The following is a 16,791-nucleotide window of genomic DNA, read 5'->3' on the forward strand; positions in this document are numbered from 1 at the left end:
CAGAGCCAGCAGCTGCTTGCAGCAGCATTTCCAGCCAACGCAGTGAGACACAGATATGCCGCCATCTTATTTTGTATACACAGCTGGCTTCATAATAACTACTGTTCAACTTCAAAGAAAAGTGATGAACAGAGAATAACCACTGGCATAGTACAAATGTACCCACAAATATATTTGTTTCCAATTGGATAGCACCAATAAACATGGACACGCAGACTTGCATATTGCCTTATCTTGTTAGGATTTCAGGTAATGCACCAGGATTAAAAATGTAGGTACAGGACAAAGTAATTAACATTTTTCAAAGAAATACAGAGCAGCTGTTCTGATCTGACTTTGACTGCCACATACTCTTCTTTCTAGTATTTCCAATTTACTTTCTTTGCAAAACAAAGTTTTACATATCATGAGCTCAAAAAGTTACAACCACTCATATCCTAAGTGTAATTAACAGTGCTGTGTTAATTTACAGCCATAGTGACAAAGACTGAATCATTATATTAGGACCAGTGGTGAGAATGTGACAATGTGTCATTTTAACAATCAAATCGAATGTGTTCCAAGACCTCATGAAAAGGAAACAAAAGCGTTATTATCAGGCTTAAGCAAGCCAGAACAACTAGTAGGACACACTGAACTATTCAATAATCCCACCAGTACAGTATTTGTTGCTTCTTTTTGCCAAGTACAAATTTAAAGTGCATCCTAGTGGCTAACCAAATAATTACAGCAAAGCTAAGGTTTGAAGTTTTGAAGACGTGCATGCTCTCCAGAGTGAATTATGGTGACAATATTCATCTCAAATACAGCTTTATTTAAAAAGGGATTTTTAGGTTATTTAATTAAACAATTATGTTGTACTCATAAATATACATTGATTAGTGTGTAATTATATCTTCCAACTAACATCATCATAAAGATAAAATCGTGTAAAAACTGTAGTGGTCCCACTACAGTTTGTCTGCCACTACAAAAAGTTCCATTAAAGTTTTCAGGAATTGCCTTCATAAAAATCACTGGTTGTTTTTGGGAGTGTCCCTAAAGACTTATGGTTATGTTTCCCTCAACATGAGCTCAGCTTTCTTACTGCTCACCTTTGGGTGAGCCATTTCATCATTTTTGTATTGTGGCTTATGTTTGTATGTCCACTTCAATTTGCTGGTACGACGATATTTTCAGCACTCTGCTGAAAAACTTACATTTAGGATGTTTACCAATCTAACTGCAAGTCTGGTTGTACATATCTTATTTATTGCCTGTATAAGCAAGATGAATGAGGCCCAAATAGTGATTTATACATTGCTGCATTATTTTTCATTTTGTTAATTCTAAGTTTCACTGTTAATCAGAGGAGTGTATGTGTCGGCTGGGTTAAAAAAGGCAAGGCATACTACCAAAGTCATTTCTCTTTAATATTACAGGGAAAACTTACAATGCTGGTCATAAAAAAAGTAAACAATGACTTACAGACGTGAAGGCCAGGAGTTCTTCTTCTGTTAGTTTGTGCACAGGGTTATTCTTCTGGAAGTCAGTGCTGCAGACAAAAATATTTGTGAATAAATAGTGGAAAGATTAATACAAATATCCTATTTAACAAGTAAAACAACTGGTAACTTGAGCTTTAATTAACCAGATCCCCTCGGTGTGTCAGGGAATTTGGGTCGTTGACCCGGTGTTTTCGGCTTTGCCCCCGTTTAGTTTCCCATGCCTATTTCCTGTTTTATTTTTGATAACCTTTTGTTATCAGAGTCCCAGCAGAGAGGCAGAGCACCCCCAGAACCCCAAGTCTCCAAGCTTGCCCCAGACCCACCCTGGGGCAGCTAGGCTACCAGGCCAGTGTCCTACGTCCGCCAAAACAGACCCTCCAGGCAGCCGCCAGAAAAACACCATCCAAGAGCCACCAGAGCCCCATCCAGGTCATGAACACAGCCCGAGGTTGAGCCCCCCAAGAAATCTGTCCCTAGAGAATCCCCAGACACCCCAAGCCCGTACCTACCCCCGCATCAACCACAGTAATGAAAGCGGAACCCCCCCCCCATCCCCACAAGGTGATGGAGCCGACTAAAGGAGCCCAGAAGGATTGATCTATAGTGGTGGAAGAGGCTGTATTCAAAACTAATATGATCTATCTGACAGTCTCTATATTGGTTAGAATTAAGATTATTTTTATTTTTCCAGTTCATGAGTACAATCTTATTCATCTCAGTAGTGATGTCATCCAAGTTGACCAACAAGCAAACTAGAGGGGAGGCTGGATTGTTACATTTCGGACCACCGATTTCCAAGATCAAAAATGGTCTTTTACACAACTCTTGAGCCAATGTGGATAACATCAGCCAACCATGCAAGCTCCTGGGAATGATTTATGATTTGTTACAATCAATAAAGGGTAGACTGTTAGAAATTATTTTAATTATTATATATAAGTCAGCGTGGGAATTAATCAGAATCCACAGTGAGCTTTAAAAGTACTTTTTCTAAGAGGTAAATTTCAGATCTGCCAAGAGCTCAAGAGGGAGAAAAGAGAAACCAGACAAGGTCACATTCCCAGAGTTAAAGGGACCATGGAGAATTCATAACCAGAGTCTCTGCTGTTTAAGCCCTTGGCAAGGAATTAATAAATACTGATTATATCCTGGGATTAGCACTCATTAATACAAAAAGCAGTGACAATAAAGACAAGTTATTAAAATGTTTAAATATACTATACAGGGCTCGCAAAATCGCTAGCCCGACGTCCCGGAGCTAGCGATATCTATATTTTCTCAAGGTTTCTATCCTAGGTTGAGTGTCAAATGACTATCTAGCTTAATTTTTGAATAAATGTGGTCTGCTAACACTCTGGAAGACACACACTATACAAGAGACTTGTTCTTAACACTGTTTTGTAGTGGTATCAGCCTGCTGCTCATCAATCATCTCCTAGCAATCTCACTGACCTTCAGTTGGCCCATTCAGTTCCAGCACCAGCATAGAAAATTAATCACCAAGTTACTGTGAAGATAACTATTTTTATATATTACATTTTAGTCTCTATTTTGTTTATCCTTTTGCCTGGATTAAACCACCAGGACAAACACGTTCACAAATAACAGTCACTCAGCTATAAATTTAGAGAAAACTACAGGTCACAAAAAAAAGAAAGGGTTGGGTAAAAGAAGTGTTGATGAACTCTAAACTTTACATAGAAAAACATACAACTTATTAACTGACTCTGGAAAAATGTTTGTGCAGGTGGTAAATGTACACAGTCACACATTCAGTTTAGTACCCACTGCACTATATTCCAGTGACTGTCATCTAAGACCAGAGCACAGCCCTTAGTACACCACTGACAGACATAATTAAATCTTAAGAATCAGGGAATTCGATCCATTGACGGACCTTTGTTTGGTTTTGACGCTGACCCCATATTGGCTTTTTTCTGGTTTATGTAAGTTAATACTGCTCTGCCTGGTAACCAGGCAGAATTCATAGCTATGTAACATAGCAAAACAGTTGGGACGACATCAGCTAACTCATGCAAACTCCTGGGGCTTACTGGCTGAAAAACTGCCTGGTGTGTCACATATTTATGAAATATAAAGGATCATGAGGTTCCCTCACACCCAGAGCTGACAGGGGGTGAGGGCCAGGTTAGCAAAAGAGAGAAGAAGTGATAAAGAGATAAATTGAAGAAGGAAGAGGAAAAAAGAGAGACTTAAAAACAGTAAAGACGAGTGGGGAGCGTATAGCACAGGTTATCCTCCAACCGCGACAATCATGTCCCACAAGGGCCAAAGTTCAGCAAGCCCCAGTACCAGATAGTCATGGGCTATCTATTAAGGTGTCTTGTTTGGTAACACACTTGCTCAATTTTTTTTCTTTTTTTTTTCTTTTTTTTCCTCTTTCTTTTTTTTTCTGCCTGTCCCGTTTGGCTCTTTTGCCATCAGAATTGTTGTCTAAAGGCAAAGAAAGATGCCCAACGGATTTACTTTACCAAATTGACCATCCCAGCCTTGCCGTAATGGTCCATTTGATTCACCTTTTATTGTTTATTTTATTTTCACTTGCTGAATACGGGACAGACTTGACTGGGGGAAAGAAGGGGAGAAAGAAAGAGGGAAAGAAAACAGCTGAGAAGAGGGACGGGGGAGAAGGGCAAAAAACAAAAACCAACAGAATGAAGCAGAGAAAAAAAATGCATATATCAATCACCTGGATCACCTGTTGAGAAAGAAAAAAGAAAACAAGCAGAAGAAACAAGAGTAATAGAATAAACAACATCACAATGATATATGGGAATATGACAGTAAATACTAAATATTAAACATTATTGTGCAGCACATAAGATCAACAGAACACAGTGTGCTTTGAGGTAGGAGCCAAAAAGGGTGTAGTTTGTGGGTGTGATCACCCGTGTGTACACCTGTGAGCATGGACGCCTTGTTTTTTTAAAAGGTTCCTTCATGTAATGATCTGCTAGAGGGTGTGGGGGGGCCACAGCCCCGTCCTCCAGGGTATGAAGCAGGTATGGAGGAGATCAAAACTCCAGACATCCAGAGGCCCCCAGAACACAAGAGACCAAGGAAGACCAACAGAGGGGCAGCCGCGCCACTGTCCCAGAAAGAGCTGAGGAGAGTCCCAGATGAGGGCTCACTCAGCAGCCGCGGAGCAGAAGCCAGGGGGAGTTGCAGTGACGCGCCCGTGAGCTCCGCCGGCAGCCAGCCGTGCCTGAGTGACCGAGCCCCAGGCCGAGAGGCCGGGGGCACCCCACCTCCGAAGTGGCCCGAGCGAGCCCCAGGCTCCAGGCCCCGATAAGCGGCCGCCAAGGAGTGAGCCGGTGTGTACCTGGACGCCCATCCCCGACACAAAGAACCACCAACGCACCGACACCTGAGGGAGTCCGCCACTGGCAGGGGAAGTGGTGGTGGGTGGAGATAGGCCTCCAAACCTTGGAGGGCCTGAGATGTCCCCAGAGAGGTGGCGTCTGATACCCAACCTGACATATAGACACAGACATACAGGCACACACAGACACAAACATCCATTCCCACCCTCATGCTCTCATATGCACTTACTCCACACTCAACCAACGTGGAGACAGACATAAAGAGACGCTGTACACACGATCACACTCCCCAAGCGTACTCTACAAACCGGGTCTAGGTACCCTTGCCCCTGGAGGGGGGAACTGCACCCAGACCCAGGTGGTGTTACCCTTTTCCCTGCGGTGGGGGGAGGCAGACCGCCCCGACTCCGCAGCAGCAGGGAGGCCCCACACTCCAGACCGCAGTCGGACGGCCAACTCCTCCTCCTAGCCCCCCCGCTCCAGCAGGTCGCAGAGAACGGGGGTGAGAGAAGACTCCAAACCTCCCTCCACCCGCTCATTGTAGTGTTGATGCATGTGTGTTCTAAGGTGCATTTAAAACCCAGGAGGGCATGGAGCTACCTGCCAGAGAGCAGCAGGTAAGCGCATAGTCCCTCCTGCTAGCCCTCAATGTCTACGTGTATTTAAAATTGAGAGGTGGGCAACGACGCCAGGGGTGAGGTGTACACCCTGATGGTAACTTTGGACTCCGTGTATCGTGCCCACCCCCAAGATCCTATATGTATGTGTAATGAGAGTGTGAGTAATGTGAATGTCTAAGTTGTGGGATAAAATTGAGGCAGAGGCAGCCAGAAGGGGACAGAGGGGGGGTAGCCTCCTCTGCACCCTGGTGACATACCCCTACTCCAAGGCCCTGCATGTGTGGGTGGTTGTGGTGGAGCGGGAAGAGGGAGGCAGCTGGAGATGGGGAGGGGCAAGTGACCCCTCCCTGGGGCCAGCTCCCCCGCTGACCCCAGTAGGCACCCCCATACTCCGCGACCCGCCAGGGAAAGGGGGCCCAGGCCCATCCAGACCGGGGCCCAGTGCAGCAGCGCCTCCCGGCCCCACAGAGCCCGGGACAGTCCACCCAACCCCACCACAGAGAAAACTGCACCCACCCCACCATCCACTCATCTTCCAGACTACATAAGACAATAAACACCCAGGCTGAGATCTTCCTCCACCTCTCCTGTATCTCCCCCTCCTGCAGAGAGAGCTCCTGAGGAGAGGGAAAGCTCCTGCAAGATGTGACAATCTCCCCCACCAGTTGAAGAGCCCCCCAGGTGGCTCGATGCACCGGCGGCACCCTGCTCCAGGGCTGGGCCCCCATGCACCCACCCGCCCACAACCCCGGCAACACACCAACCAGGACCCAAGCCCCCGAGGCCCGGCCAGGGCCCAGCCCAGAGACGGAGCGCCCCCAGAACCTCACGCCCATCCCGGACCCACCCAGGGGCAGCCAGGCTACCAGGTCAGTAACCCACGTCCGTCAGCACAGACCCTCCCCTAGCCCCGCTGCACGCAGCCGCGAGGAAACAGTCACCTGAGAGCCAACAGAGCCCCTAACCGGACATGACCGCTACCCCGGGTTGAGCCCCCCAAGGAAGATGCCTCCGGGGAACCCCCCGACGCCCTAAGCCTGTCCCTACCCCCACACCAATCACAACAGTGAAGGCGGGACCAAACTATGACCCCCCACCCCCACTAGGTGATGGAGCTGATCAAAGGAGCCCAGAGCAATTGATCTGATGTGGTGGCAGAGGCTGTATCAAGACTAATGTAATCTAATAGATAATTTCTATATTGGTTAGAATTAAGATTGTTTTTATTTTTCCAGTTCATGAGGACTGTTTTCTTGGCTATGCATAGGGCAGTGAAAACCATATGGGCGATATTCTTTTCTGAAGTGACATTATCTAAGCTGCCCAACAAACACACTAAGGGGGAAGTTGGAATGTTACATTTCAGACACTTCGATAAGTCTGGACAGAACCAAAGAGCGTGGATATAATTGTCCGGTGAATTGGTTTGGCAGTGTGAGCAGTTGTTGGTAGACGTAAAGCCCATCTTGAACATCCGATGACCTGTATAGTGCACTCTATGTAATATTTTGTATTGAATTAATTGAAGACTGGGATTTCTAATTAGATGAAAGGTTTTTAAGCAAATCTGAGACCAGAAGTTTAGGTCTAAGTTAACTGATAAATCCGCTTCCCATTTTGCAATAGGAAGTGATATTGATTCATCTGTTTTAGAAAGCATTCTGTATATTTTGGATAGTAATTTGGGGGGTTTAAGAGTAAGAAATTGAACCACACTTGGTGGTGTTTGTAGTTCAACTTGACCCGGTTTAAATTTCTTTTTTACTATGGATTTAATTTGTTGATATTCTAAAAATCTTTTCTTGTTGATCCCATATTGTGTAACTAGTCGTCAAATGAAATAAATTCTGTTCCTTCTAGTATATGTTCTAAATATTTATTCATTCATTCATTCATTCATTTATTTGTTCATTTCCAGGCACAACAAATACCTATATTGAACATAAAATGCACAAAACAAAAAACAAAAATTGCCTGAAAAAGGAGTGGGACGAAGAAAACTTATTAAATCCCACCCCTATACTCACTCATCAACAAAAAAACAAAAAACAAAACAAAACAATAAACTTCCCGCAGCTACGCCCATTATTGCATACAGTCCCATCAACAGCCCCGGGCGCATACAAGCATCTAAACTGCAGCTCGCAAACAACAATTAGAGCCTTCATAACTGAATACAGAATATATAAATTATAAATTACATTACCACAGGTAACAGGCAGTAATAACTACAAGTAACAAACACACACATACACACATACATATACATACATATATATCTACACACACATGTACATATATGTACATACATACGCACAGTCTTTTTTTTTTTTTTAATCCATACCAGCAATGGTAAGAGAACAGACATTACAGAGCACACTAAAAACCATCATTGAGTATACTGTGACCAGACCAACTGTTTGTAGAGAAATTTAAATCTATGAATATTTTTGCATTGTTTCCAGATCCTGGAATTTAAGTAACTTTGCCTGAAGAAAGAATTTGTGAGTATGATCTAGATAACCAGCCTTGTGAATAATACGCAGTGCTCGTTTCTGTACTGTGACTAATGGATTAGTTGTATTTTTATATGTGTTTCCCCACACTTCCACACAATATGTAAGATATGGAAGAACCAGGGTACAGTACAGAGTACGAAGTGCATCTTTATCAAGGAATTGTTTCACTTTGTTCAAAACTGCGAGGCTTCTGGAAATTTTGGTTTTTATGTGTCTGACGTGGGGTTTCCATGAAATTTTGTTATCAATTACGACTCCCAAAAATTTGTTTTCACTCACATTATCAATTGGTACACCTTCAATGATAATTGGTAATTCTATATTATATTTTAAATTACCAAAAAACATTGCTTTAGTTTTATTTATATTTAATGATAATTTATTTATGTCCATCCATTTTTTTATTAATTGTAGCTCCCTGTTTACAGTCATTACATTGATTCCTTACCACTCCAATCTGAAAAGTTTATCATATTATTGTTTTGTAATATGTCAGGGTTGTTCCAGATAGGTGTACGTTTGCATGGGATTAATGAAGACGCCGTCAATTTTAGAAACTCCCACCATGCTGTCAGAGAAGAGCTGATGTTGATGCTTTTAAAGCATTCATGTCGTTGGATGTTTGAGCTGATAAATGGTAGGTCTGAGATCTCTAGATTATTGCAAGTGCTTGTTCTACATCTAGCCAAGGTTCATCTAAGAGGGTATGTTTTAGCCATCCTGAGATAAACTGAAGCCTGTTGGCTAAGAAGTAGTGCTGAAAGTTAGGCAGTTCTAGTCCTCCTTTATCCTTGGTCTTTTGTAGTGTTTTTAAGCTTATACGTGGGGGTTTATTTTTCCAAAGGAATTTGGACATACATGAATCTAGAGATCTGAACCAATCTTGTGGCGGTTTAGTTGGGATCATTGAGAATAAATAATTTATTTTTGGTAAGACCATCATTTTTATAGCGGCAACCCTTCCCATGAGTGATATGGGTAGACATTTCCATCTAGCCAGATCATCTTCTACCTTCTTTAAAAGTGGGATATGGTTTAATTTAGTTAGATCTGCAAGCTTGGGAGAAACATTAATACCTAAATATTTTATATTTCCCGATTGCAGTGGTGTAGAAGAGGAATTATGGAGGAGCAATTAATCGGTAGGACTGTAGATTTTGACCAGTTAATTGAGTAATCTGATATTCTTGCAAAAGAGTTTATCAATTCAATCACCCCAGAGATATTGGTTTGTGAATTTTGGAGAAAGAGTAACACATCATCCGCATAAAGGCTGATTTTATGTTCCACGTTCTTGCATTTTATGCCCTTAATTACTGAATTCTGTCTAATTGCTGCTGCTAGTGGTTCAATAAAAATTGCAAACAGTGAAGGGGAGAGTGGGCATCCCTGCCTGGTGCCCCTCAAGAGACAGAAGCTGGAGGATGTCTGGTCATTTGTTCTAACACAAGCTGTTGGGGAATTATATAATATTTTTAACCAGTTTATGAAAGAGGATCCAAAACCAAATTTGTGTAAAGTTGCAAATAGAAATTTCCAGTTAACTCTGTCAAATGCTTTTTCTGCGTCTAAAGAGAATATTGTAGTTTCTAGGTTTTTACTGTATGAGTAGTCTATCAAATTAAGTAATCTACGTGTATTTGTTGATGTACTTGCTCAAATTTTTGATAACACTTTTTTTGTCATTTTATCTTATCTTGCTCACACTGCTAACACACTGCTCTGCTAGGCCCCAAGTGTTACCATATGCTATCATCTGTTCCTGGTGGAGGTACAGCAAGTCATCTACTAATCAGAGGGTTGGTTCTAAGTTCAGTCAAAACTCAGGATATATTGTGTTTGGCTTAAAAAAACCTCTCAAAAATGACGTATAACCATATACTTACTCCAACTCACATATTAAATAGATCTGTGGGACTGCCTCTTTTGTCTGAACAATATCGCCATTTTAGAAACATACAGTTTCTGAGTGATGCTGCCCTAAAAGTTAGGGCTAGATCAAGTGACCCATAACCATAACTTAATTTGATCTCCTATAGGCTCAAGCTGCAGGGGGACTTCCCAAGATGCACTGAGCATTTCCTCTCTACTACCCCCACTCATGAAGGATTTATATACCATCATCTCATGTCATTAACAGTTATTCTCTCTCCAACAGTTTGTCTTTTGTACTTGTCCTCTGTCCCCTTCCCTCACCCCCCACAACTGCACAACTGTGTACTTCTGTTGTATCTTGCTACTGTACCTTTTTTGCATATTTGTCACACTGAAAAATTAAAGATCAAAAAAAATTTAGAAGAAAACAAAGATAATCAGAGCAAATACAAAATGTGTAAAACAATGATGTATTTGTTGCCTATCTGGCCCAATGTGAAAGCGTAATCCCCCCGACCTCCATCAACTCTGATTAACCACATTTTCACTGCCAGACCTGCAGAATCAAAAAAGCATAAATAGTACCTCTGTGATAAAGAACGCCAAATTATCTCACAAAGCAACACATTATTCCAACTAAAGAAACTCAGAGAGATACAGAACAAAGTCATTGTCATCTATCAGTATGGAAAGGGTAACAAAGCCCTTTCTAAGACTTTGAGACTCTAGCAAACCATGGTGAAAGCAGTCATCCACAAATGGGGAAAATTTGGAACAGGAGGTCACAAAAACATAGAACAACATCTAAAGAACTGCAGGTCTCACTTTCCACAGTTATGGCCATTGTTCATTTTTCAACACTGCGAAAGAGACTGGGCAAAACTGGCATACATGGGAGAGTTCCAAAACAAAGACCACTGTTGACCAAATAGAACACAAAACCTTATTTCAAATTTGCAAACGTGAATATCCCCAAGACCTTTGGGAAACTATTCTGTAGACTGAGAAGACAAAAGTAGTTAAGCTTTCTGGAGGGTTAGTGTCTCATTACATCTGGTGTAAAAATAATTCAATTTGTTAAAAAGAACATCACACAAAGAGTCAAACATGGTGGTGGCACTGTGATGGTGTGGGGCTGCTTTGCTGGTTTGGAACCTGAATGACTTGCCATCATTTATGGGCCCACAAAAAATACAAATAAAAAGAAATAAGAAATTGGAATGGCCTAGTCAAAGTTCAGACTTAAGATGTACTATAGAAATGTGGAAGGGGAAAAATACTTTCTCACAGTACTGTATACAAACAGAACAGTGCAGAATATAACAAAGTTTGTCATCACAACTTTCTATTAAACAAATAGGTGACATGATAAGAGAAAAACTTATGAGTTAATGGGATCTACAATTTTCCAAGTGGTTAGCAAAGTCATAGTGACGCTTCAGACAAAGCAATTTATGAATATGGTAGGGCTGCTCAATCAATCGAATTTTAATCTAAATTACGATCTGGGCTTTCAACGATCATTAAAAATGACTGTGCCGATTATTAGCACCTCCCTCGTGCTTTACTCTCGCGCTGCTGTGTGGCAAATCGAGTGCACCTCTCTGCGTTTCGAACACCGTCACAACAATTAAGAAGACATGAGGGAAGCTCGGAAAGCTAAGAAGAAGTTATTTGGAGAGGAGAGGATAATGGCTGCTGAAGAAAGAATGCCGCTTGTTGAAAAGAGAGGTAAAAGAGCTTCAGTGGTGTGGAAAGATTATGGGTTCGCGGAGTCAGACGTGGATCAAGACACAGTGTGTAAACTTTGCTACGGTGTCGTAGCTGCACCACAGAGCAACACTACAAATTGACATACCTCAATGTCAGTTTGATGCAATTGTACACTGTGTGGCTACACAGCTTGCCTTGATGTTTGGTTATTTGTATGCATAAATATTATGGAGTATTTTGAAGTTTTGAAAAAGAAAAAAAAAAAAAAGTAAATCCCGTTTCCTTCTTGTCAAATCACCGATGCTAACGTGGAGCAAGAGCTGCGCTGTAAACAAGGACCTTTCCGGTAAAAGACGAAAACACAGATGTTTACATTTTTCATTTATTTTTTATATTGCAAACATTTGCACTGTTATCAGTATTTGCACACTATTTTATATTATTTTTTGACAATCTTTTAAGCCATTATTCAACACATTGTTATTGTTAAATAAATATCGTCAAATAATCGAGATCTGAATTTCAGTGAAAATAATCGTGATTATCATTTTTGCCATAATCGAGCAGCCCTAGAATATGGCATATATTCATGCAGGGGCAAACTGAACTGAGGGGATCATTAGATCTAAATAGATGTGCAGGATGGTGAGAAATTATTTCAGTCTTCAGGCCTGAGACACAATTTCTTCTGACATCCAACAGATGAACTATTAACCCAATGTTCCTTATGAGGCTACCGTCGTCGGTATGTATCACAATATACCTGCACTCTTAGTGGTTTTCCCACTGTTTTAAACAATTCTAATTGCAATTTTACGCACAGCTACAGTTCGGCTCTGAGGCAGCAGACTTACCAGATACCCAGGATGACGGCCTGTTCTTCAGCAGTTAGGTCAGGCAAGTGGTACTGATCTGGCTCTGCTAAATTGATTTTATCCAGTAGTGTGTCATCCCCCAGACTATAGTCCTGTAGGCAAAGAAACACAATGTGTACAATCAGCAGCCATAAACCACTGAATATGAAGACTATAAGGTTCTGCCAAGCGACTAAGCAAACATTTTTGAATGTAGCATTACTTTTCAGAAATTGCTTGGAGCTACAATGTTAAGAAGGGTAAGGGTTTTAAATTTGAAGACTGTCTCAAACATGCTGCTACTTGGGGCCATCACTTCAATATGGATATTAGCAAGTAGGGCTGGGCCATATTATACCGTTCACGGTAATACCGGTATAATGTTAGGCAACGATAGGAAAATGAAATATCGCGATAGAATATGAGTAAAACGCGCATGCGCAGTGCCTTTGTTTTCATACGCACATGGCCGATTGTTGAGTGAAACAGATGAACCAGAATTGGTTTGTAAAAATGGTGCAACTTCAGTGATGTGGAACTGGTTTGGTGTTTGTCCGTCAGATACACGACAAAGCACATTTTTTTGCAGAACATGCAAGCGGCCGTCGTTATTGTCGTATTTGTCGGACTAAGATGCTCTTAAATCTGGGAGTAATCTGGGTCCTAAACTCCGTATGCTTCAGGTCAAACGAACACTGCAGCATCACTGAGCGTTAAAAACTGTCTAAATTCTTTCATCTTTAATAAAACGATCAGCATTGCTGCTTTACCAGGTGTAACTATGAAGTTTAACTTCCAGGCATCCATAAAACAAAATTTATTACATTTAACAGAGTTAGAAGTTAGCAGGAAGCTAGCGGAAGTTAGCTCGCTAGTTTCGCTAGTTACCTAAGCATGATATAGCATGTTCTGACTGAGAGATTTCTGAAAAAATCAAACGTACAGCTCTGCTATCACTTCCAACATAAATGAAGACAGGAAACTAAACAGCAGTGACGTTTGTAGGGTTACTGAAGTTGGGCTAGCTGGTATATAATGATGTGCTACGTAATCGCTAGCGACACAGCTATGTTAGCATAACATAAACAGGGAAGCTGGAGGACGAACACTAACACTTTTCCACTTATAAAAGTTAACGTGAAGGTTCCTGATAGTTAGAGACAAATGCAATCGCATGGCAGGATGCTGTAAACGGACCAAACTTCAGTCAGGAGAACAACTGAGATAATCCATCCACAATACGAGGTTAGTCATTAATATACTGCAACAACATGGGAATAGAGCAGCTGCCAGAGAATTCAACATTAATGAATCAATGGTACAGAAGTGGAGGAAGCAAGAAGAATGAGTTTAATAAAGTTTGATTTATCTGACTGCTTTGTTTCGCTTAATGTGCCTTATAATCCCGTGCACCTTATGGTCCGAAAAATACGTACTGCACACTGCAGTTTAATGTTGCAAAGCACCTCTTTTTAACTTCAGTGGATATTATACATGGTTATGCTCAGGATATGTCAGCCCATTTCTACTGGAAATGCCTTTTGGTTAAACTTTCAGCAAGGAATTTGCATTTGCACTGTTACATTTTTATAAAGCTTTAATGTACATAAAAACCAGCTTCTTGTTTAAGTGAAAATAAATGGAAGGTTGTCTTTTTGCGCTAGTAATGTTGTGGAGTTGTATTTTGTCTCGCATCAATTATATCGTCAGTTATATCGTTATCGCAAATTTTCAAATATATATCGTGATAAATACTTTTGGTCATATCGCCCTGCTCTATTAGCAAGAAAATAACTCGTTTTACTGAGCATTCAAAGATAAGCTAAACAATCAAGATTTCAGTTAACTGCTGGTAACTAGTGATTCTGTTAATATGGTCACATAGATTGGAGGTAGAGGTAGGTTGCCACACAGTGGCTGCAAATTAGGACTTCCATATTTTAGGCCTCAATTTTCTCAGGTTTCTGTGCCAAACTGAGGTCTGTTGTGGTAAAGACAGCTGAGTATGAAGTCAAAGCTGATTTACTGCCCAAGCCACATGCAGTGGATTATGACTGAAAGAGTGTCTGGACTTCCTCTAAAGACGATAAGGTGCTATGTCATTCAGGAACGACCCATAGTATCTCTGCATCAAGAGAAATGTTCTCTTGCACCTCACCTATTCTTAAAGAGCTTTAGAATATAAGGTATATTAAACCATACATTAATGCAGTGCTTTAACGTATAAACTTTATGCATTTTTGATCAACCTCATTGCTAAAAGAAAATCACCAAACAACCAATACACCATCTTTTTGCCCAGAGAGGGTGTGCTTTACTCAAATGGACTAGCAGTTCTCACTGGACCAATAACTGGAATGAAATACCAACCATACAACTATAAGCCTATTACATGTAATAGCTTGGATCTTTGAAAGATCTTAGAAATGAATTGATTTAAAAGACCTGTTTAACTGCGGAATATATTTAAAAAGAGATGCTGTTTGATGGCTAAGCGGGTAATGTTCAGAGGTGATTAGTACTGGTTTAATAATATTTAGCTTGGTATTCCCCAGAAACAAAACAAAACTTCTAAGGTGCAAGTTCCACTTCCAAAGCTTTCAAAGCTGAATTTGAGTTTGTTACACTGCTGATTGCACAGTCACATTTGATTAAACCATGTTAGATGTCACTCACACTCACAAGTATCAGAAATAAAGGCACAAAAAAAATCAGTATATGTAATTCTGCCTTTTTTTTCTAAAGATGTTTTTGGTAATTGAGGTGCTTCATTAAGACAGACTGCCTTGCACCTACCAACCAACAAGCTAATGGGTAGGCCTATATGGATAGATTATTCAGACATAACACACATAACATCTTTAACCTTCACCTACACGTGTACACACTCAGTTTGAATTTTTAGAGTCCTGCATAAGAACACCATGCAGTCAGGATGAGCTAAGGCTCAAACTACTTTACCAATTATGAGGTATTCAAAAATTCTGGACTTAATGATCAGTAACTGTCAGTGACAGGCAAGTGCAATTTCTCTGGTCTGAGCAAACTCAATCAAATCCTCTGTTGTGATAATGTGGTTTGGCATCAGCAAAAAAACAGAAGCCCTGGATCTGACTTCTAAGTCCACTCAGACCCACAGCAACAGAAATGGCCCCGTTTCCCGGTTGGCACTAGGTTTGATTGGCCAGTGATAAACAGTCCCACCTCCTTGCCTCTCTACTTTCCTTCTATCCACTTGAGATGGGGAGACTGTGTGCTCTAGTTAATGACAGCTTTGATTGAGCCAATTTACTCCCCTCCACCAGTAATGAGGGTATTAGTGGTCTGAACATAGCACAAGGAACTGGACCTGAGCCATGGCTACAAGACTAAGAGCTCTATGGGCGCACTACAGGTAAGGTTCGAAAGATTTCAGAAAATGTATATAAGCTAGAACCAGTGTCTCGTTCCTAAATTCTTTAGCACCAACTACCAGTATCTTGGAATGTACATGGACTGAACTACATAGCTAATAAGGTTTTTGTTAGCATGATATTAAAAAAAAGAAAACACAACAAACAAAATGTCCCTGACAGCTTTCAGTGAAATGTTAGCCCCTAGATCAAGGAAAAGTTCCACCTTTGTAATTGTGTTTTGCCACTGCTATGGTTAAATGTTAGATTAGCTTGAAATATGTGATTAGCTGGAAACAAAAACACTTAGTAAGTGAAATATTTGGGAAACTGATGGGGAAAAAATAACTATTGCAATTATTACAAATCAGAAACAGAGTTTTTTGGCTTGGCTACTTCTGAATGGCAGATGACTAACTGGGGAATTATGCTTCAATAGGAACTGCAAACCACTCTGAAACCTAATCCCCCCCCCCTAGAAGAGTGAATGCACATCCGGTTGATGCAGTCTGCAACTATTGCTATTAGCCTGCTGAGTACCATTGATTCCTCCTGTGAATTTCCAGCAAATATTTTGGAAAAGATTTAGAATTTATTAGAGAATAAATTAGATCAGATCAATAAAAAAGAAAATATGAATCATTGTCCATCAAGGGGGACAAATCAGGTCTTACACCTGATTTAGACCTCTGTGGTCTAAATCTGGCTTAATATCGGTTTAGGTCACAGGTTATAGTAAGTAGTTTAAGAGGGGTGTGGTTCCAATGTCACCATAGCATAGATTTACAGATGAAGGATAAATCCCCAGTGAGAAAGCTAGAGAGACGGTTCTGTCCATTGTGACTTTTTCTAGGTCTTAACAAGCTAGACAACGTATATAATCTCTTACCATGTTCTTGATCTGATTAACAATCTCATACCAGTTACACATGATAGGAAAAACCACCAGAGGCAGACACTTTATCAGATACCAGACAGACAGAGTGG

At 41.0% G+C, this 16,791-nt stretch overlaps 1 protein-coding gene across 1 annotated transcript in view; it reads right to left on the reverse strand.

The window, feature by feature from the left end:
* ttc27 (tetratricopeptide repeat domain 27) overlaps positions 1-16,791 on the reverse strand; it is a gene marked incomplete in the record, with an annotated part of 90,612 nt that overhangs the window by 35,787 nt on the left and 38,034 nt on the right. The window contains 2 exon segments of the mRNA XM_042214160.1: positions 1,468-1,534; positions 12,413-12,525. Of these exon segments, the coding sequence (XP_042070094.1) occupies positions 1,468-1,534; positions 12,413-12,525 (180 nt within the window).

Source organism: Haplochromis burtoni, unplaced genomic scaffold, assembly GCF_018398535.1.
Source record: "Haplochromis burtoni strain Fernald_Lab_line unplaced genomic scaffold, NCSU_Asbu1 Contig_525, whole genome shotgun sequence".
Classification (NCBI taxonomy): domain Eukaryota; kingdom Metazoa; phylum Chordata; class Actinopteri; order Cichliformes; family Cichlidae; genus Haplochromis; species Haplochromis burtoni.